Genomic DNA, 22,684 nt, shown 5'->3' on the forward strand with positions numbered 1-22,684 from the left:
TTACAGATCCTTCACTTTGAAGGGAAGCAGTGGAGACTATGGGCTATGAAACTTGTGGATCTGGATTTACACGACACCTCTGCTACTTTTCAGGGTTACAGAGACCCAGGGCCACCTTCATGGATGTGTGACTTGTGCAGTTGCACAGGGTCCCGTACTCCATGCACTTCGTTTAATACTCTTCTGTCTCCATTTTAAAATTCTCAGCAACTTTTGAACAAGGGACCCTACGTTTTCATTTTGCCCTGGGTCTGGCATACTATGTAACCAGTACAGCACAGACCAAATTCGTAAGCCCCTCAATCTTCAGTTTCTGATGAGTAAGATGGGAAAACTGTTGAGTGATTTGCCTATCTCATTAGGTTACTATGGAGGTTTAATGTGACAAAGAGCAATTGATGTGAAACTATTTCCATATCTGTGAAGCTTGATATTGGTTAAGACTCTTTAATACTGCAAAAGACAGAAAACCCCAAAAAAGTGACTTAAACCAAAAGAAACATACAGGTTTACAAAAAATAGTCTTGTGGAAGGGAGATTTGATGTAAGCCCCAGTGGAGTACCAGAGCTGGCTTGTATCAACTCTCCAATTATTAAATTTGGGGGAGTTTTGGAAACCAGACACCATCTTGCTAACAGCTTGAAATCAGCCACAGTGAGAATATTTACACCAGGGAAATTGGCAAATGCAACAAATCCTTCCTTCCTTCCTTTTTTTCCCTTATTTCAATAACACTGTCAAATATATATCACCTTACCATTGATGTAGGGGCTTGAAGTATGATCCTAGCAAAGTGGCTAAGAGCACAGATATTGGAGCCAGGTCATTTGGGTTCAAATTCCTGCTCCTTTGTGTATTAACTCTTTGACATTAGACAAGTTTCTTAACATCTTTGTCTCTCAGTTTCCCTAATTATAAAGTCAGTATTATGACAGTACCCACTCATGGGTTTGTTTAGAAGAATAAATGAGTTAGTATTTGTAAAGTGCTTAAAACATTGCCTGGTCCATTGTAAGCTCCACACAAACATTTGTTCAAACAATAAACAAAGTATCACCTTTATCTGATTTTTTCTTCTTAACCTCTCAGCATCACTTCCACTGGTTTGGCCCCATTCTCATCCAAGTTTTCCCCAGGTTGTAGCAAAACGAGTGCAGAGAAAGTAAGAATCGTTTTCCCAGAAGTCCCAAGAAAAAGGCTTATAGCATCTTGTTGGCTCTGAATGGAATATACATGCTCCTTACACATCTAATTGCTATAGCAAGAGGATGCTGATTGGCTTAGACCTGTGTACCTTGTTTACCTAAGTGGAAGTTCTCAGCATATGGTTTTCAATGAAGAATATATTGTGGGTAAAAACAAAATCAAACAAAAATATTTATCTACTATACACTCCTTGCAAATATAGTTTATTATTATAATATATGTAGTCCCTGCTCTGTGAATGTGTATGAAAGTAATAAAAATCGTGCACCAGAATTCTGAATATTTGCATGAGTCTGGAACTGTAGTCACTTCTCTAAACTTCAGTTTCATTATCTACTTTTAGATAATGTTAATAATATTCAATAATTCCATGAGGAATGAATAAGCCTAAGCCATAATTCAAGGCAATATAATAAATACAATATAAAAGAAACACAGGTCAGAATAAACTAGTAAACACCATTTGTGGAATGAAGACCGTATGCAGAAGTCTGTAAGAACGTGAAAGAAAAAGTCATTTGTGGTGGGGCATGGTGGCTCACGCCTGTAATCCCAGCACTTTGGGAGGCTGAGGTGGGCGGATCACCTGAGGTCGGGAGTTCGATACCAGCCTGGCCAACATTGAGAAACCCCATCTCTACTAAAAATACAAAATTAGCCGGGTGTGGTGGCGTATGCCTGTAATCCCAGCTACTGGGAGGCTGAGGCAGGAGAATAGCTTGAGTCCAGGAGTTGAAGGTTTCGGTGAGCCGAGATGGCACCATTGCACTCCAACCTGGGCAACAAGAGTGAAACTCTGTCTCAAAAAAAAAAAAAAAAAAAAAAAAAAAAAAAAAAAAAAAAAAAAAAGGAAAAAGTCATTTGTGTCTTATTTTAAATGGCCTTAATTTGTAATCCTTATTGGAAAATTGAGATAAATGTCAAATTTGGCTATAGCAGGGAAAATGTAGAAAACTTGTGTCTTAGATAGTCAAACTTTTAATGCTATCTAAATGCATTCTAAATATCACTTCTTTTATCAGCAGGGATTGTGGACAAGATGTTTTCTGGTAAACGCAGGTAGTTAATTCTGTCTTTACCTAAGATGTTGTCAACTCTGATAGTGATTTCAATCTCTTTGCTGTTGAAAGTGCTTGAGATTTATTTCCCTGCTATTTTCCCCTGGCCAAAAAATATTTATTTTTTTGACATATAGTAATTAATACTAATTTGGAAATCAAGTTTAATTAGAGTTAAAGTAAGAACATTTGTTCTGGATTTCTGACAATATTTAATGCCACAATTAGTAATAACTTAATAAGGTCTAATAATGAAGTCCAATCTGCCTGTTTGCTTCCTAATGTATTGAAGTCAGATGTTTCAGGGTAATTAGCTGACTATTTGGTAACAGTTTGTCTGGGAGATCAGCAATTGGCCTAAACAAATTTTGATAATTTATCTATCTCTGAGATTAAAGATCCCTAGATCCCTTCTTTTGCTGATGGATGTTTTACATCTAATGGAAGGGCAATTCTGAAATAGAAAAAAAGGGTTGCACAATATAGTAACATTTATTTATGCCAGATATTTTAAACTTAGGATGATGTCCCATTTAGGTATTCTAGACTTGCCATGCTTTTATAGTTCTGCCTGTTAAACAGTTAGCCATATTCCTGCTAGCCTGCAGAGTATGCCTATGAAAATTAGGAAAAGGAGCCACTCTGGGTCTCTGAAGGAGAGAGTTAAGTGGTGGGAAGGGTTGAGCTTCTTCAAAGAATAGGTTGGGGAACCTTTATTAGCTTGCCTTTGCAGTTAATACTAACCATTTTTAACATTACCCATTTGGATTTTGTTTTTCAAAACAACCATTAATGCTTCCAGTAGATATAAATTAAACCCAACCCTCTTTAAGGGATTATAAGTCACACAGCATATCTCCTGCTTTTCATGCTAGTGAAAATCAGTAGGCCCTTAATGCTAGAATGAAAAGGACAAGTTGAGAGGGGTGTCTTTTTATCCACTCACTACAACGGTCTCCATTTGGGAAGAACATTCCAAATAATCTGTCTACTCAACTTTAAAAGAGTATCTCTAGATATGCTGGAACAGATGTTAGAACAAATGTGCTATTGATGTAAAATTGCCATTGCCTCTCTCCTGAGTTAATTTTCACTTGCCCATTCTATGGTTTCTGTGTGGTTATTTTTAGGACTTTCTTCTTCTTTTATTTTTCTTTTTCCTTCTTTATCAGCTTTGTTAAGATATAATTTGTATACCATAACTTTCACCCATTTTATGAATACAGTTCAATGACTGTTTAGAATATTTACAGAGTTGTGCAGTGTCACCACAACCTAATTTTAAAACATTCCCATCCTTCCAGAAAGAAACCTTGTACCTATTAGCAGTCTAGGACTTTCTTTGTGCCACATTCTCACACTTAGGGTTTGACTTTCATCTTCTTAAGTGAATTTCTTTTTCGTTTTCTTTCCTCCATATTTATGCAGTACTGAGTAGCTCTTTGTGTATTATTTTGTGAAGCCCCAGAAGCTGCTTCTTTCCTCAAGTTGCTTTTTCTTTTTCCTAAGTAGCATAAGTACGAAAGAGCAGATGGAGCTCCAAAAATTTTGGAAGTAATCAGTGCAATCCAGTGCTAAGGTATTTGCTTTCATGTGAAATCGCTGCACTGAATCTATATCAAGAAGAAAAAGCATTCCTGACCTTTGCCTTGCCACTAACTCTGATGCGCTGAGTGACAGTATATATCTTTCCTCATGTATCTGCTATGGCAAAAATTAAAATGTAAACGTTAGGATTCTGTAAGATTATATGGATTTAGAACAATCTTTAGACAATTTTAGGTCAATAAAAAACATTTTTGACAGCTTGTGACAGATATAATCTGACTACTGTGTGTTTTACACTCTTTAAAGGTGACCTATAATTATTTTCCAGCAAACTAAATATATTTTTATCAGCTAAATGTCCACATTGCAAAGCATTTCTCATCTAAGTGCTTTAAACCTGCCTTTAGCTCCCTGCCACATATGTAATTTTTCAAGGTCATGGATTGCTATTAACAGCCCCAACCTAACCTAGATCTCTATCAACATACAAGGTTGTGACCAAGAATGTATCTTTTATTGTCTTTTAATTATGAGCACTATTTTAAAGTGACTATTATAACTTAAAGTACCAGCACTCAAAATGAGGCAATCTGGAGTAGTAATTGGGGCTGCGGGCTCTAGAGTCAGATAGACTGGGTTATAATCCCCCAAGTTACCCATCTATCTTAGTCCACTTTGTGCTGCTGTGACAGAATACCACAGACTGGTTAATTTGTTATAAAAAGAAATTTGTTGGCTTTCATTCCTGGAGGATGAACAGTCCAATGTCAAGGTGCTGGCATCTCGTTAAGGACCTTCTTGCTATGTCATAATGTGGCAGAAAGTGAGAGGGTAAGAAGGAGCAAGAACAAGAAGGGGGAACTCACTCTCACTCCTATGATAATGACACTAGTTCACTCATGAGGTGGTGCCCTCATGACTAACTACCTCTTAGAGTTCTCACCTCCTAATACTATCACAAAGGCAAATACATTTTTTGAGACAAGGTCTTGCTCTGTCACCCAGGTGGTAGTGCAGTGGTGCGATCTCAGCTCAATGCAACCCCCACCTCCCAGGCTCAAGTAATACCTCCACTTCAGCCTCCTGAGTAGTTGGGACCACAGGCATATGCCACCACGCCCAGCTAATTTTTGTTTTTGTTTTTGTTTTTGTTTTAAGAGATGGGGTTTCCCCATTTTTCTCAGACTGGTCTCAAACTCCTAAGCTCAAGTGATTCACCCACTTGGCCTCCCAAAGTGCTGGAATTACAGTCATGAGGCACTGTGCCCAGCTGGCAATTACATTTCAACATGAATTTTGAAGGGGATAAACCTTCAAACCATAGCACCACTTAATTTCTTCTAAAATAATAACAGCTCATTTTAAGAATAAAATGTTCATGTAAATCTTTTAGTATATTGCCTAGCATATATTAGTTGATTACTAAACCCCAGCTATTATCATTAGAAATATTGACCCGTAAGCCAAAAGGGGACATAATCAAGTGGCAGTTATTCTCAAAATAGCATATGATTCACAAACAATTTATGTATATGTAAAAAGACAAAGAAGGACTATCATGTTATGTGCTTCACACCTTGGCTTTCTTTCCAATTCTTTAGCCCTGAGAGATAATAGTTTTTTAGGAGCTCCGTTATCCAAAGATTAACTTGAAATGAGCATACCTGTACATGTTTTGAGATACATTGTTGTGGAGTAATCAGTAACTCTAGTGCATGTTTTAAAAATTATAATAGCAAGTCTTCTTTTGAAGAAAAAGTATTTAACCCCAACTGTAATAAATGACAAGATAAGGTGGACCAAGAAAGAAATATGCTTCAAACACACTCTATAGGTACATTGGAGCCTCACAATAAATAAAAATTTGGTTTTTTAAGTGGGAACAAATAAATAGCATAGCATTGCTTTTGAAGACTGCTTTATTTGTAGTATAGTGGCAAGGTACTACTGAGAGGAAAACAATATAATTAATATACAAATTCAATTAGGTAGGAGAGGAAAGGCTATGCTGTTTTAATAGAAGAGAAAAGAGGAAGAGTTGAAGGGATGTTGATTTCCTCAATGTTTACAAGTGTGAGTGTTGTGTATGTGGTTTCTCAGCACATTTTAGTTGATGTATGGAAGGGAAAGAAAAGGTAGAGCAAAAATCTACCTTGTAACATTTTCTGGTTTGTGCAATTGGAAAAATGAAGGTAAGTATATTTCTATAACAGTGTTAATAGAATGAAGCCAGTGTCTGATCAACATGCTCAGAAATAAGGACCCGTATTTGCCAGAGAACTGTTGCTTTTTATTCGGCACAGGTGATGGAATCACATAGACCTTTCTGCAGAAAGGCCAGCGAATACTCATGAACCTTCCACAGGCTGAGTGATCATAGCAGGGTCTCAACTTGATCTCAAGAAAACAAAGAACAAAAACAGCACAAACATTGTTCTCAAGAGTCACATAAATAAGGTTCATAGACAGATTAGATTCAGCAGTCTTACTCTGTTAAAAATTAAAACTCTCATAACAAATCTTTCACTGATTTTTCCTTCCAAATCCAGGCCCTTTAATCTATTTATCCTCTACAGCTCTTTCTTCATGCCTGTGGCTGAGTGGGCTTTGATGATGAAAATAACACAATAAGATTAACTTTTTAATGCTGAAGCAGAATTGGAAGACCAAGAGTTTGCTAAATAGAACTAAATAGCCTCAACCAGTTATCATCAGTAATATTCATGCGGCCAGATCTGCACGAGCTGGTTGATGCAGAATTCAGTTGACTGAAATTATCTATTAATGGGACGTCTCAGTTCCTGACTATGCCGTACAACAAATCAGCTTTGCTCTATACTAGTAATTCGGTTTTCCTTTCAATTCTGTAAGAAGTGGAAATGCAAACGCAGATTCAGTTAGGAGTTTGGAGATGCATATTTCATGAATTGACTTTTTTTCTCTACTCTTGCATTCAAAATTTTCTTTGCCATGCTCATGATTGCCCATTTTATTACCACTTTTCAAAACCGTGTCCATGGTGCTGCTTCCTTGCCATTTTGTGCTGGTTTTCTCCTACTACTCAATCTGTGTCTCTTCTCTTCCTACCCACATCCACCTTCCTATAGCTCTGTAAATTGTGTCAGGATCCCATGCTCTTTTTTATAGAAACTGAATCAACAGAATTATATTCTGTGAAGAAGATTTTTGCTCAAGTTGTAAAGTATATTAACTGCATTTAGAACTGCCTAGATCAACTATGAGGAAAACAAAAGCAAAAACACAAAGCAACCACATGAAGACTTGCATTTCTCAAGATGAAAGATGGAAAAGCCTTTTCTTCAAGCCCCAGCAAACCATTACTTTTTCCCTTGCCCTCATAAAGGCCTGCATGAGACTGATCTCTCGAACATGCACCCCACGCTCCTTCACAAAGCCCTACTCCCCACTCTACCCAGGCTTCTTTGGGTTATGCTACAGGGATGTAGTGGTAGCAACTTTCAATGAGTCCTCCGTCTGTAGGTTCCCAAATCTCTCTGGGCCTGAACCAGGGCATCTTTTCCAAGCCTCTGAAACATCACCTCCTACCCCTACCATGACTCTACAAAGATCTGGAATCAAACCATCCTCCTTGTTCAGCTTGGGCGTGGAATCCCAGTGGGAACTCTGAGCATTTAAGCCCTCTTTATGCTGGGTTGTACACTGGAATTCCCCGGGCAGCCCAGGTAATTGATTTAATTGTTCTGGAGAATGCTCAAGGAGCAGGGGGATTTGATAGCTCTCTAGGTGATTCTAATGTGCAGCAATGACTATGACAGTGCAAACGTAAGGCAAGATTTGCTATCCCAGGGTTGACCTCTCCCTTCTTGATTTCTGATCTGAGGCTTATTGCCTGCCCACGTCATTCTGTTCACACTCTGATAGCAGGGGCCTTCTTCTTATGTTGACATTTCTCTTGAGATAACTATTGCAGTCAAAAAATAGAATAGGAGACTGAAGAATCCAGAGAAAGCAAAGGCTTAAAGAAATCATGGTGAAAATAATAAATATTAGCCAGCCAAATAACCAATTTACTGATACCCTAATCCCAGGTAATTCCTTTGTTGGTGGTAGACTATATTGAAATAGTAATTTCTGCATATGTATGATATATTAGAATATTAAAAATAAACTAGCCCTGTAATCCCAGCACTTTGGGAGGCCAAAGTGGGAGGCCAAGGTGGGAGGATTGTTTGAGGTCAGGAGTTAGAGACCAGCCTGGGCAACATAGCAAAACCCCATCTCTACAAAAGAAAAAATATTTTTTAATTAGCCAAGCATGGTGGCATGTGCTTGTAGTCCAAGCTACTCAAGAGGCTGAGGTGAAAGGATGGCTTGAGCCCAGGAGTTCAAAGCCACAGTAAGCCATGATCACACCACTGCAATCCAGCCTAGGAGACAGATAATAAATGATAGAATGATATAAATTAACTGAAGGAAAATATATTAAAACATTAAAAGTAAACAAAACAATCAGAACAAAAATAAATCAAGGAATTTTTAAAATTTATTAGATTGATACACCAATAATTAATTAAGACTGAAACTTTACTTCATTATAATTTTTTTTTTGCAATCTTTCATTAAAATTTATTTTCAAAGGATGATGCAACCTATACATCTAATGTGTCTTGGGTTTGTATCTTTGATATTTCTGTACCAATAATACTGTTTTGTGAAAGACAGAGCTTTACTTAATTGTAAAGTGAAAAACCTTATTAAATTATGTAGTGAAACTGCCTATAGTTTTTTAGATCTTAACATAACTAAACCACTGTGTGGACTTTTCCTAGGATTGAAGGTGTGCCCATAAAATATAATCAGACTGTCTTCTGTGTTCTACTAACATGAATCACATTATGTTATAGCCACACACTATAACTCTCAACCTCTGCTAGTCCCAAATGAAGCCGATGGTAATTGCTAACTGTCTGCTGAGGCATGACCATAAAGTTTCAGTCACAGTCCCTTTGCAAGTTGAAAGAAGCCATTTCAGCTTCCTTCTGCAGAACCTATTGGTATATGAGTTACACTGCTAATGCGTAGAGGGATTCACTCCTCCCTCCCCTGTGGGAGCTTGGCAACAATTCCAGTACAGCATCATAAAGGGAAACTCATTCCCAGTCCACACTGTGAAGACACAGGTAGAATGTCTGTCTGTGTCTTTTGCGGAACATCTTCTTGGGGAAATGCTGCAGTCTGTATAGTGTGTCCATTCAGCTGGGTTCTTTTACTTTGCTGAAAAAAGCTAAGTGCACTAATCTTCCTGGTGACTTGGCAGGTGGTTAGAAACATTAACATGTAGAGGGTGCCCTGGCCCTTTTTCTCAGGAAATCAGGGCCTCAGTGCATAGCACAGATATCCATTAGTAAGACTGAGTTGCAAGCACAGATCCAATTGCTTTTTAAAAATCATCATTGGTTTCTTTTCTTTCTACGATTCATTTTACTCATTTTCCAAAATAGGAATTGTAGAAACAGCATTTACCCCAATTATTCAAGTACCAATACCACAGCTTTTCTTCGTAATACTATCATGGGCCTTCTGTTTCTATAATCCTATTTGTTCCTATAGAACATATTTTCAATTTCATTTAGAAAAGAAATGTACACTTACAGATATATCCTTCACTCCTTTAAAGTAAAATAAATTGGGGTTGCTTTGGGGAAAAAGGAGTGCTGCTGTTCTCATCGCAAGGCCCTGAGTTGTTAAGGAAATGGCACCTAGACCCTTTCCCCCAAAGACAAAAGGTCACAGCAAGAGTTTCTTCCAAACTTAATTAGGTGATCTCAAGAAGTATTTGATGTTAATAAAGATGTAAAATAGAGATCTTTTGACATAATGGAATTTTATATTTTCTTTGATCAGAGGGAGTGTACATCTAGGGAAAGCTGAAACAGAAGAGACATTTTTCTATCTGAAGGCTCATATTAGCTTAACAATATAAAAGCAGATCTGATCTTTTTGTATAACTATATTAAATAGAATTCTCAAGTGTTTAGACAATATATTCTAATATGCTAATTAAATTTACTCTATTTTCAAATTGCTATAATGAAATGGCAAGCCACAAAATTTTAACTTCTTAGATTTTGCTAGTTTGTCAGTATCAAGTAAAGATATAACAACAAAAGAAATCATTAATGTTATAGACTCATTATGCTTGTAGAACTTAGTGAAATCTGCAAAATGCTTTTGCCACATAGTTACTTTTATGAAAATGGGTGCTTTTTGTTAGTACTTGACAGAAGATATTATTAGCTCTTTCTGCTTCTTCTGGGTCTGTATTTCTCAAAATAAACCCATCTTCATGGGTCTTTGAAAATGATTGGTTTGAATCAACCTTCTCTATTCTTTCTGATGTTCATTTAGTTATTAATTTGCATAATTACAAACAAATTATCATGCTAAAAAAAACTGGAAGAACACAAGGCTTGGGAAAAGTAAGAGGCATTAAGTAGTTCTGTCCTTACAGCCATGCTATCGTAGACATATGTTAGGGTAACTTCATTTTTACCTAGCTTCATCATAGATCTTAACAACATAGAATAAGGAATGAGGTTACATCTTCTTCTAGGAGCTTTTTCTTGGACTTGTTCTTTATCCTTCGCTCCTGGGTATCTACTTAGGCATGGAAAGGAGGAAATTGTTCACCTCTTCAGGAATGAGTGGAGGCCACTTCATTTCTCACTCTTTGAGAAGGACAGTACACATTATGTACCTACCACTAGATGGATACCAGATGGGGAGCCAAGAGCTCAGTCAAACTTGCTTACCCTTGGGTGAATATCAGTGCCCTCTAGAGATATTGGTACACCCTTCTGTAGCATTTGAAATTTACTCCTTTTCCTCAGAGTACAAATTAAAATAATCTAATAGCAATTCAACATATAGCAGTCCTTAAAACATTGAGAGAGATTGTTGGGACTTCAATGAAGTCAGTACTTTAGGCTGGGGTTCATTTTGTGAATCTTTTTACCATAAACACTTTGTATCAGCATTCTAACACTGTAAACAAATACTGCCCCCCATCATAGTTTCTTTTTCTTTTTTCATTTTTGAGATCAAGAAAGAAGTTTTCATTTCTTCCCTGAACTCCTTTTCCTTCCTTTCCTCAAAACGTAGGCCTTTCATTTCTACATAAGGAGTTATGATAATAAGAAATAGTACCATCAAGTCTATATGCTAAGTACCTCACAAATGCATGTTGAATGCATCACTTATTGACTTTAGGTGCTAAAAATATTAATTCAAAATATCTTGTTGATGGGATTCTAGTACACCATATTCACGATGTATCTTTGATATTTTAAAAACTTACATAGCATTCTTCCCTAAACCACTTTTACTGGTTAAATTCATTTGAAATCAACATGTAGAATGCTAGCATGGAAGAGCCTTAAAGAAATTTGATGTTATTCAACTGTAAAGGGCCTTGTACTTTACTTTTCCTGAGACTTAACAACACTTGATCAATGGTAGCCCTTCCTGTCTCCTTCAGTGTTCCCCCAGCCTCTGTCCCAGCAGTTTACTAGCAAAGATACTGAGATTGAAATTAGCTATGACTTATTTACATGATTTCTTACTTGAACCGATAATGAATTTTGGCCATAACCCAACAGTCCTAACACTCCAATCTCTTTTCACTCCCCTAGTTGCTCGTAGATACAATCATTAGTGTAATTACAAATTATTACCTTTTCAGTTTTCCTCATTTTCTTTATTTTAAAGAAAACACAAGTTATCATTTTTGTCATAATTAATAATTGCCCTGTGATGCCATGTTTGTGCAGATAACCTTGCAATGCTTGGATCCAAGCCAGATCTGTTTTATTAATTTTCTTCCTTCTTGTTTGGATTTTATATAAGGATTTAAAATGTCATCTCTCCCAGTGAAAAGGACTGATGGCCATAAAGACTCAGAGGGACAGTGAAAGAGAAAGGGAGGTCTGTATAATTCAGTATAACAGCAGCTCTTTATGATACCCTTAACAGGAAAACTGCACTGTCTCAAAGTCTTCTTACACGTCCTTGTAACGTCTTATGGAACATACGTTACCAAAAAATAAGCCCAAATCAGTTTTTTAAGTAAGATTCGGATAGTGCTTTCTACTATGTTATCTATTGTCAAAAATGAGTGACACCCCTTTTCTTGTGCTTTTAACTGGTTTCCATTTGGTTAAGAAGATCTCAGTGTTCATAAATAATATTTCTTAGGAAGGCTAATGGACAGTTTTCTTTTTTTTACATCAAAACTATTTTCTATTCTACCACCCAATGAGGTAGAACCAGCAACCACTAAGAGAAATTGCAAATACCATACACTCACTCTCCTAGCTTTGCTAATTAATGTCTAGGACCCAGGTGTGCGAACAAGACTGTACTGATCACCTCCATCTCAGGTTTTGCATAAGAGTTAGTGACAAGAGAAGCAGGGACCATAGATAATCAATTTTGGTGATGGCTGGTGGCAGGAGATTACTGCAATTTCAGTAAGTTTGTAAGTATTTCAGAAACAACATCCAGTACACACTCTAGGTGGCATTGTCAGTGAATGAGTCTGAGGCTGGTGGCAACAACCAGGGTATGTTTACCAGATGTCTCTGCAACTATATTCTGTACTGTTACTGGGTACAAACCCTCCAAGTCTTATTCTCCAGTTTCCTGGAGATTTCTTGAGATACACTCTCCACCCCTACCACCCAATGCCTCTTCAATAAATTCCCTTTTCTGTTTAAATCAGTCAGACTCCAATGCTTGAATTTGGGAGCTGTGACTGATATAAAGATACATTATCTACAAATCTTAATGCTTTTTACTGTCAAAATGGGAATCATACAACACTACCTTTTAGGCAAAGAAGAATCCTGGAAAGAATTGTGTAATAATAGATTAAATCATAATGAATTGACTGTTCACTAGGTATGAGTTCATGAAAGATGAAGTGTAAATAAATTGGATAGGGGATCACAAACCCACTCTCTGGCTATATCTCTACAGAATATTTCCATGTGTCAGGAGCCAGAATGGTTTGGAAGTGTCACAATACATACAGGCTCCTTTTTCCTTCTCCCTTTGAGTAACCCCCCTAAATCTACTCCTTCTCTGGTGGAGACAAAAAATGTACCTATTGGAAGATTTACTTCTTGTTTAGTTTCTGGACTTAATTCTACAGTGAAATTCTCCGGTAAAATTCATTAATGTAGCTGAACTCCAGTTTTACTCAGTCTTTTGGAGGGCCTTGCTTACTACTAAATCCTGAATTACTAGGAAAATGTCTGAAACAAGTGTGCAATAAATATTTGTTAAGTAAAGATACCAAACACTTTGGTATTTGTAGCACTTGTGAGCCAGGTTTTTAAAAATATATTAACTTATTTCTTCTTCACAACAACCTTCTGAGATAGGCAGTATTATTATTTGGGTTATTTGAACAAGAAATGGATGCATGGGAGGCCTAAGTAACTTTTCCAAGAAAAGTGAGCAAATGTGATACTAACCCAGGAAGGCTGACTCTAGAGGCTGGGCCTTATATTTATGTACTTTTCTAAGCAGCTGATAATCATTAGGCGCCTACCATATGTTAGGCACAAGAGATTCAGTTATGTGTATGACATTATTTTGCACTCAAGGAACTGACTCTATTAGAGAGACAGATCGAGAACAAATAATTACAAGTGCAATGTGTCCAATTCTATGACAGAAAATATAAATGAGGCTCATTGGAACCCCAGAAAGTTGTGATAAACTTTAGTTCAGGTGAAAGAGGGTCAAGAAAGACATCTGAGAAGGGAGAATGCTTCAGCTGAGACTTGAAATAATTTTTCATGCATATAGAATGCATTCTAGGCAAAGGGACAATTTGTGTAAAAGGTAAAACAGCATGATATATTTGTGAGTGTAGTGAGGAATAACTGAGGCATAAAGCTGGACATTTTGGCAAAGGCCAGATAATAAACAAAATTTTATGTCATCTTAAAGAACTTTTACTTTCTCCTAAGGCAATCAAGAGCCATTGAAGCAATTTAAACAGGAGAGTAAGATGAATAGATATGTCTTTAACAAAGATTATTCTGGCTGTGTAAGACTGATACAAACAGGTTAAGGTGAGATGGAAGAAGATAAATTAGGAGACTACTGAAATAGTCCAGATTAAATATGTGAGGACTTAAATGGGTCAGAAATCCTAGGGTAAAGAGGGCACAGACTCAAGGGTCATTTAAATCGCAATAGACAGCATTGGTAGGGCATAGAAATCAGTTGGATATTGGTGAGGAAGGGATGGTAATCAAGAGGTAGAGTTCTGTTTCTCAATTTTGGTTGGTATTAGTTAGCATAGGACACATGTTACCTCTATTTTTTTTTTCTTTAGAATATTTTATTCTTTTTGTAAACTTTTTATCTGTAATTTCACTTCCCTGTAAGACTCTAAGTTTCAGCCTCTTGTTGGACATTTATGTTTATTTATATCCTAGTGTCTCTGGTTTTAAGATTCTTTGTGTCTATGTTGGATTGAAATATTATATACATATATATCTTTAATATACATCTTCATAAAACTTCTGAAATGCATTCTTTATTGTGAATTGAATGTCTTTATGTAAGCTGCATTTTTAATTTGTCAAATAAATATTGTTATTTATATGACTAATATGTTTGACGACTCAGTTGAGAGTGCATCTTTTATATGTTCTTTTTATGAATCTTCAGTGTTTTGGGCCTCTGGAATATGGCCCTATAAATAATACTTTTAGAGCAGGAGAAGACAGTCAGAGTTCTAGCTGCTAAAACTAGCATTGCTTATTCAGAATCCTCCCTTTCATAACAGCAAACTTTTGTACTTTTAAACCAATTATTTTCTTTATTAAAAATGATTCTTTGCTCTTTCTAGCTAAATATTACCAAAGCATAATTGTTTTTAGTCAAAGAAGAGTTAAAATTAATGGAATAACACTTCTCTCAGAAATTTATGCAATAAATCTGCATAATTCATGCTTTGGTATATATTTAGCATTCTTGTTTCAAGGGAATTTCAAGCTAACTGAGCCTTTTTGTATCATTAAATATATATATATATTTACATATATTGCATAGATAGAGATACGATCACAGAAATGTATTAAACAATACTGACAATGCCTAGCCCAATGCCATTGAGATAGCCAATGTTCAATAACTGTTGTTTGAATAAATAAATGCATGAGTGAAGCTCTACAAGGTCACTCGTGTTTAAAAATTTAGCGCTTTCAAAGAAAAAAATCACTACATTAAAATGTTTTGAACGTTTAGAGCTAATAATCCAACTAGCATACTCCTATAACTTTAGCAGAGCTACTGTTGAATTAAGTAAAACTGGAGCCTTCTTTGCTGAGTATATTGAGTCACATAAAGAATTAGGACTTGGAATTGCGTTAACTCTTCTTTTCCCTTAATGTTATTTTCTTATTTTTATAAATTAAAAAATGAGGATAAATCATTGTCTTTCAGTGTCATCATAAATATCTCAGCATAGTTATTCAATGTCATAGTAATTCTGCCCAATGCATCCCACTGCAGTTTCTACATGATCTTTGACAACATGTCAGATCCATTAACTCAGTGAATAACAATTCACAAAAAAACATACAAACTAGTTTGTTTAGCATTATGAATATCTTTTTATTTTCCTATGTTGAAAGAATCCTTACCTCTTTGTGTGTGTTTGCTCTCTTTGTATACATATTTTTTATTTTAGATTCAGGAGGGTACATGTACATGTTTTGTTACATGAATATATTGCATAATGGTGGGATCTGGGCTTCTAGTGTATTTATTGCTGTCTTGGTACAGACTTCTCCTCTCTCTGATGGTGTCAGCTACCCTTTACAGTATCACAGCATTGCACATATTTTTCCATAGATGTTCTGATCACATCTATGAACATCTGTGAAGAGACTCCTCTTTCTGAGTGCACTTTGTAAAGTGACTGACGTATTATTGCTAGTGTCAAAGGGATGAACAACCAAATGACAACAAAACGAAATCATAGGGTTATGTGGAAGAATTTGTAATCTCAATTTTCAAAGCAGATTAAAAATTATAAAATTTTCACACTACTAAAAAAAGTGACTACTGTATTTGCCCATGTGTTTACTCCTTGATGTTTTACTGGATACCTACTGTGTGCCTGGAAGCTAATCATTGGGATTTGAGGATGTATGTGATAGACACAGTTCAGTTAAAGGAGAGGATCATATTAGCAAATGATGACTGTGAAATGTGATAGGTAGATAATACAGATGTATGCTAATATCACAGGAATAGAAAAAGCAAGAATAGTGCATCCTGTGTAGAAGTCAGGAAAGGTTTCAAAAAGAAAGTAATTTTTGAGCTTGGTCTTTAAGAGGGTATAATGAATGTGGAAAAGCCTTTATATAAAGCTCACACCTTAGAGATGTCAAGTTGTATATTGTAATTTTTAAGGGAAAATTAATAAAAATAAAAAGAGAAACCTCAGAGAAAAAGGAAAAAATTCAGTGTTTGAATTTTAATATATCTAAATCCCGACAAATACAATGGTCACCCACAAATTGTTATACTCATCACTTAAAAGAAAAATAAACTGATTATTCTTTCAAAACTTGAATCCACTGACATTTTTGCTCAGATGAACAGCCTGTTTTTGTTATTGTTTATGTCTGTTTGACAAAGATGTAAATAACATGAATATATCATAACTTTTTCTAGTTTTATTAAAAATGAGATTAGTGAAAATGCTATATTACTGGCATTGAATATGAACTTCTGTTTTTTCCACACTAGTGAAGCAGTTACCATCTACTATTCTGCCAGTCTTTCCCCATGTGTTTTTCTATTAGATATACTTCCAAGAGTCACAATAATAGTGAGTCGCCATTAAAAAAAAAAAAAAAAAAAAAAACTTTTTAAAAAGCCTGTCCTTTTTCCTTACTCATTGCACTAGAATGAGTTTGCAATTTTATTGGGAAATTTACAATATCTTTCCCTATAATGATATAAAAATGAAAAGTTGAATAGGCAGGATACGAACTGTTTCCTGTGCAAGATAAATCTCCTTGGAAGATGTGCATATCAACAATAGATTTTTGTGACATAGTTGGTTAATATATAAGCTCACATCAGACTGATGTGAGCTATGCAAACACCATAATATTGTCTTGCTGTTGTACTGCATTTTCTTTTTTAGATTTCAAAGTTACAGCACATAGATTATCTCTTTTCCTTTCCTTTAATGCCTCATGAGATGAAAGACCTGAGTTTAAGTATGATTTCATGATTTTCCCAAGAATACAACATACCTAGTAAAGGAGATGGTTAGGACTAATCTTCCATTTCTGACTACTGGTTAACTGACCTGTGAACAAAATAGCATTTGTCTGTTGCAGACTGGTCTATATTTAAATTTAATTTTCAGCAACAAATTTTATGAATTATTGGTGTAAATTTATGCATGGTGATCTGACCAGAGTTGTTTATAACATTTTATTTAATTTGATTTCTGCCTGAGCATTATGATGATCCAACTTTTTACCTAACCCTATACTCTATAGATACCAACAATTAGAAAGAAAGTCGGTTTTAAATCCAAACTAAACTAGTTGCAAAATATGAAACAGTAAATGGTAGAAACAAAAGCTTGGGATATTTTAAGGAGTATTTTATGTAAGTTACAGCAACCAGGGGGCAGTAAAATTGATGCATTGATGCTAACATACCAAACTAGTGTGGCAATTACAGTTCTATTTGGAAATAGCACATACATGCTGAAGTAGAAACTTACGACTTTAAACAAAATTTATGTACATTTGTACTGTTTATTTTGTGTCATTTCCTGCAAGAAAATATATTTATAGATGATAGGCATAGATTGTTTTTACTCAAGTAGATACACATTAACTATAAAGTGTTTGCCCCAGAAAATAACTTTCAAAATATGTGTCAAAATTACATGTATTTGCAGTTTTTCTATTCCAAATATTTTGCATTTTTCTCAATACAGAGATTTATGTCACTAACTCTACTCTTTCAGATTGGTGACAGGTATCTGAAACTCAAATTTCCATGGGTACCAGACAAGTTTTGTTGCTTTTTTTTTTAAAATGTCAACTTTCTCTTAAATATTAGCAAATAATAGTGATGGTGGCCAACTAAAAGGTATATGCCCAACTAAAAGCCAGACTCTGCCATGTTGGAATATGAACACAGTGTTACCATGTCTTCAGAGTTTTTAAAAGCAGAAAGACTTTTTTATTTTTGTAGATGTTACCTAATTCAAAACTTTAAAATCACTGTGTGGGCCAAAAAAAGCATGTCTCTAGGCCACAGCAGGCATGTAGGCCTCTAGGCGGAGACATGATTCTATAGAAATGATCACGGTGCCCCTCAGAGGGACGTTGGTTCTGATTAGGTGCGCATTCTCCTTTGCTACTTCACTGTCTGTTTGATTGGTACTTCCTATTTCTCAGCATGTGCATGACAAAGCCATAAAATATTCCCATTATATGCCTAATAGATGGAAAGACTTGTCACAGATGTAAAGAGCTGTCATTAGTGTCCATGCATTTTTTTTTATATCTGCAGTGGTCAATGATTGTTATTGCTCTCTCCAGCACAATGCTATTGGTAGCCTCAAATAAAACTTGATTATGCAAGGCATCTTGTTATATGGAATTCTGATTCTTTGAACTTGAAGGAATGAATATGGATTATTCATTTTCTATGCTCCTTCTCAAGAAACTAAAGCATTTTGTTCATTGTTCTATCCTCAATTTTGAGAAAATTCCTCGCAAGTAGGTGTTTGAATAGAATTAATGTATTACTGAAAGTTTGCTATCTTATTCATGTGTACTCTCCTCACTTATTCATTATGTGAACTTTTCCTTAGCACAAACTGTATGTTAAACATGTTACCAAATATCATTTGAAATATGTGGATTATTAACTAGGCCTAGGAAGCATTCTGCTTGGAAAAGAAATTACAGTGGTCTTCAATTTAATGAGATACAATCTACCTTTAAAAGTGTAAGTCCATATTTTGTCTTTGTTTTTATGTAGGACTTCTAGGAAGCCCTCAACTTTCTTTTTCTTAATTCTCCTTCCTAGAAAAGCATAATAAGATCAGATTATACTGTAACATCTCTAACTACATGACTAACTGCTCCTTGGTTGATGAGACTTTAAACCCTGTATAACAAATACCCTCGAGGGGAAAAGTCTCATACATCTACTGGCATTAATTTTATACTTATTATTAGTTTAAGAGATTGGGATTTGATAGTATAAAGTTTTTTAACTTACTGCAAAAAACATTTTAGTAATACTATTTTAATTAATAATGATAATATACCCTTGCTCACTTGACTATTCTGTACTAAGACAAATTTTTAAAAGTCAAATCTCAAAAATAGTATTTATTATTCATTTGGATATCAAGATAAAAGTGAAGTCCCACCTTCAGGCACATTCAAAAACATGTTATTGTAAAGAGTCATCTGTCTGTATCCTTATTTTCGGATGTTAAGATTTTTAGCAGTATGCTAACTGCTTCATCATATCAATCAATCAATCAATCAATCATATACTTGTGTCAGAATCACATTCTGTAGTAAAAGCAGGACTGGATCACCAAAATTAATAAGAGCTCCGAGTTTGCAATTCATTCAGGGTCAACCGTTCTAACTTAACCAAAATCAAGAGTAGTTCCACATGTGAAGATAGGGAGACATAAACTAGCATAATAATCTATATTGGATACATTTAATGGTTATATTCTTCAATGGAACTCTGGATATGTCATCATACTGGATGGCCAATTTGAAGACTAGTATGTCTTTTTGTAACATAAAAATGTGACTTGTAAACAACAACAAAAATACATATATATTTTTTCAGGCTCATCTTTCTCATACTTGGTAATGCATCATTAACATTTTTGCTTGCTAAGGGTAGCAGGCAGAATAATGGTCTCCAGATATAACTAAGTCCCAATCCCCAGAATTTGTGAATTCATTAAATTACATGGCAAAGGAGAATTAAGATGCAGATGGAATGAAGGCTGCTAATTAGATGATTTTATGACGATGAGATAATATTCACTTACCTGGATTGGTCCAATGTAATCATAAGGGTCCTTAAAAGTGGAAGACAGTATCAGATAGATGGCAGTATGAGAAGTTCTCGGTCTGATAGAGGCAAGGGCCGTTAGCCCAGGAAAGTGGGCAGCCTCTAGAAGCTGCAAAAGGCAAAGGAATGGATTGTCCCCTCCAGCTTGCAGAACAGAATGAATACTTTCTGATACCGGCCAACACCCAGGAAGACTCATTCAGGGCTTCTGACCTATAGAAGTATAAGATCCTAAGATTATGCTGTTTTAAGCCACTAAACTTGTGGTAATTTGTTATAGCAGCCAAGAAAACTAAGATACTAAAGAATCTCATTTTTTTTCCAGAAATTGTCACTGAAATTGCACAAATGAAAAAAGTTAAAATTTTTACTTTTCTTAAGGCATTGTCTGTCTGTCTGTTTGCTTTCAGGAGGCAATTCATAGCAGCCAGGTTGGCACTTCAAAAAGCAGCCAGGAAATGGCAAGAAATGAACAAGAAGGGTCCAAAGTACCGAAAATTGATGTTCATGGAACAGAAATGGTAACTATTTAGAAGGCAGTACTTTCAAACACTTTCCAGTACTGTATGGAAATTATGACTTTGTTGTAAGCATTTGTATTTATTGTTACTTATGTATCTAGTATCAATACCTATCAGTGTTTCTTTCTCTACTTTCAAGTTGAAATTATTTTAAAAGTAAAATAGGGCCGGGTGCGGTGGCTCACACCTGTAATCCCAACACTTTGGGAGGCCAAGGCAGGCAGATCATGAGGTCAGGTGTTCGAGAGCAGTCTGGCCAACGTAGTGAAACCCCGTCTCTACTAAAAATACAAAAAAACTTAGCCAGATGTGCTGGTATGTGCCTGTAATCCCAGCTACTCAGGAGGCTGAGGCAGGAGAATCACGTGAACCCAGGAGGCGAAGGTTGCAGTGAGCCGAGTTCGCGCCATTGCACTCCAGCCCAGGTGACAGTGTGAGACTCCATCTCAGAAAATAAATAAATAAGTAAATGTAAAATAGGCACCCTATAAAAGTATGATTGCACTTTAGACGTCAATTCAAATATATTTTGTTATAAGTGAATCTATGTATTAAAATAAATGATAGAGGCTTAATTGGCATCTTTCAATGTACACTAAAGTATTGGGTGAAAATCACTGTAAAATGAAGAGTAGTATTTGTAAATGATAATACTTCTTAAGATAATTGACTTCTTAAAAACAATTTATTTTCAAATTATCTTTAAATACAGGTCTCTCATCTTGAAAAGCACACCAAGGAAATAAACCAAGCATCTCAGTTTCATCAATATGTTCAGGAAACAGGTAAGAGTCTGGCATTATTGGCTTCAATACTCCTTCTTCCTATTGATGTGTTTGAGTTTGAATGGATGACTTCCAAAGGACAATCCTCCCCTCTGAATAACTTTAGTAACTATGACTCATGGTTCCAGGGAATGCCGAATAGGATTTCTACAAATAATTAGATTTTGCCTGTGGGCATAGGTGCAATAAGTTTCTAAATTAGTTTATTGGCCATCAATCCTATGATATATCCATTCTAAACCTTAAAGCTAATCACCTCTGAATTCCTTTTTGCCTCAGCGACCTACAGTAAAATTTGATGTTTATCAAGCTCCCTGAGAATAGAGTTGTTATCTAGACTGAATTAATTTTAATAACAGATTTAAGCACTATTAAGTCCAGCTTTCCAATCTGTAGATATGAGATTAGACTACAGCCAAATTTGTGCAAGTTTGCACAAGACTGGACATAGTTTGTCTTGTCTATAAAAATGGAATGAGCTTTGCTACCCTGAAGAGCTAAAAAAAAAAAAAAATTTAAGCCAGCTGTGACCAAAACTTTACTTGATTACATGACTATATCTTTATTTTGGTTTTATATATTTTATTGTTTTTTCCTGAGCATAAAAGTAGAACATGCTTGTAGAAAATTTGGAAAATTCAGAGATAACCAACATTTTTCTTCCTGTATTGTCTTACTATAGTTCTTCCTATATTCCTAAATTACATAATGAAATAATGCCATATGTATGCTTGTACCTTGAATCTTTTTACTTAATGTACATTGTGAGAAGTTTCCCATAGCATTATAATTTTATCTTTTTTAATTTTTGTAGAGACAGGGTCTGGCTATGATGCCCAGGCTGGTCTCACACTCTTGGGCTCAAGTAATCTTCGCACCTCAGCCTCCCAAAGTATTGGGATTACAGGCATGCCCAGCTGTAATTTCTTCTTAAACATAATTTTTAGTAATTACATAGTATCCCTGGTGTATTTTTCTGTTTATAGTCATTGATACACCTGAGGATGAAGAAATTCCAAAGGTTTCGACTAAGTTGTTAAAAGAGCAGTTTGAAAAGTCTGCCCAGGAAAAGATCCTTTACTCTGACAAAGAGATGACAACTCCAGCAAAGCAGATTAAGGTAAAGTCATTTCTTTACACAGAAACATATTAAGTGTAAGATCAAGCTTAAATGTATAACATTTTCAAATTATTGAAATTTGAAGTGGCTTTTCAACAAAAAAAAAATTCTGAACTAGCATTTATTCAGTTCTATAAGGAGAATATTGACCTGCATGCAAAAGGAGGTAGAGTAAAAACTTTTCTCACTAGAGGAAAATAAGGGAAGAAAAAATTATGTATGTTCTAAAGTCTAATAATTAACATTAAAGTAATTAAATCAATTTTAAATGCCAGATGCTTACTCTG

At 35.5% G+C, this 22,684-nt stretch overlaps 1 protein-coding gene across 3 annotated transcripts in view; it reads left to right on the top strand.

Moving 5' to 3' along the window:
* The window catches only part of XIRP2 (xin actin binding repeat containing 2), a 352,870-nt gene that overhangs the window by 312,364 nt on the left and 17,822 nt on the right, over positions 1-22,684 (top strand). For all 3 annotated transcript variants that reach the window (XM_038001978.2, XM_073019779.1, XM_038001980.2), the window contains 3 exons: positions 20,382-20,492; positions 21,205-21,277; positions 22,264-22,397. In XM_038001978.2, the coding sequence (XP_037857906.2) occupies positions 20,382-20,492; positions 21,205-21,277; positions 22,264-22,397 (318 nt within the window). The remainder of the gene's footprint in view (positions 1-20,381; positions 20,493-21,204; positions 21,278-22,263; positions 22,398-22,684) is intronic.

Source organism: Chlorocebus sabaeus, chromosome 10 (assembly GCF_047675955.1).
Source record: "Chlorocebus sabaeus isolate Y175 chromosome 10, mChlSab1.0.hap1, whole genome shotgun sequence".
Classification (NCBI taxonomy): Eukaryota; Metazoa; Chordata; class Mammalia; order Primates; family Cercopithecidae; genus Chlorocebus; species Chlorocebus sabaeus.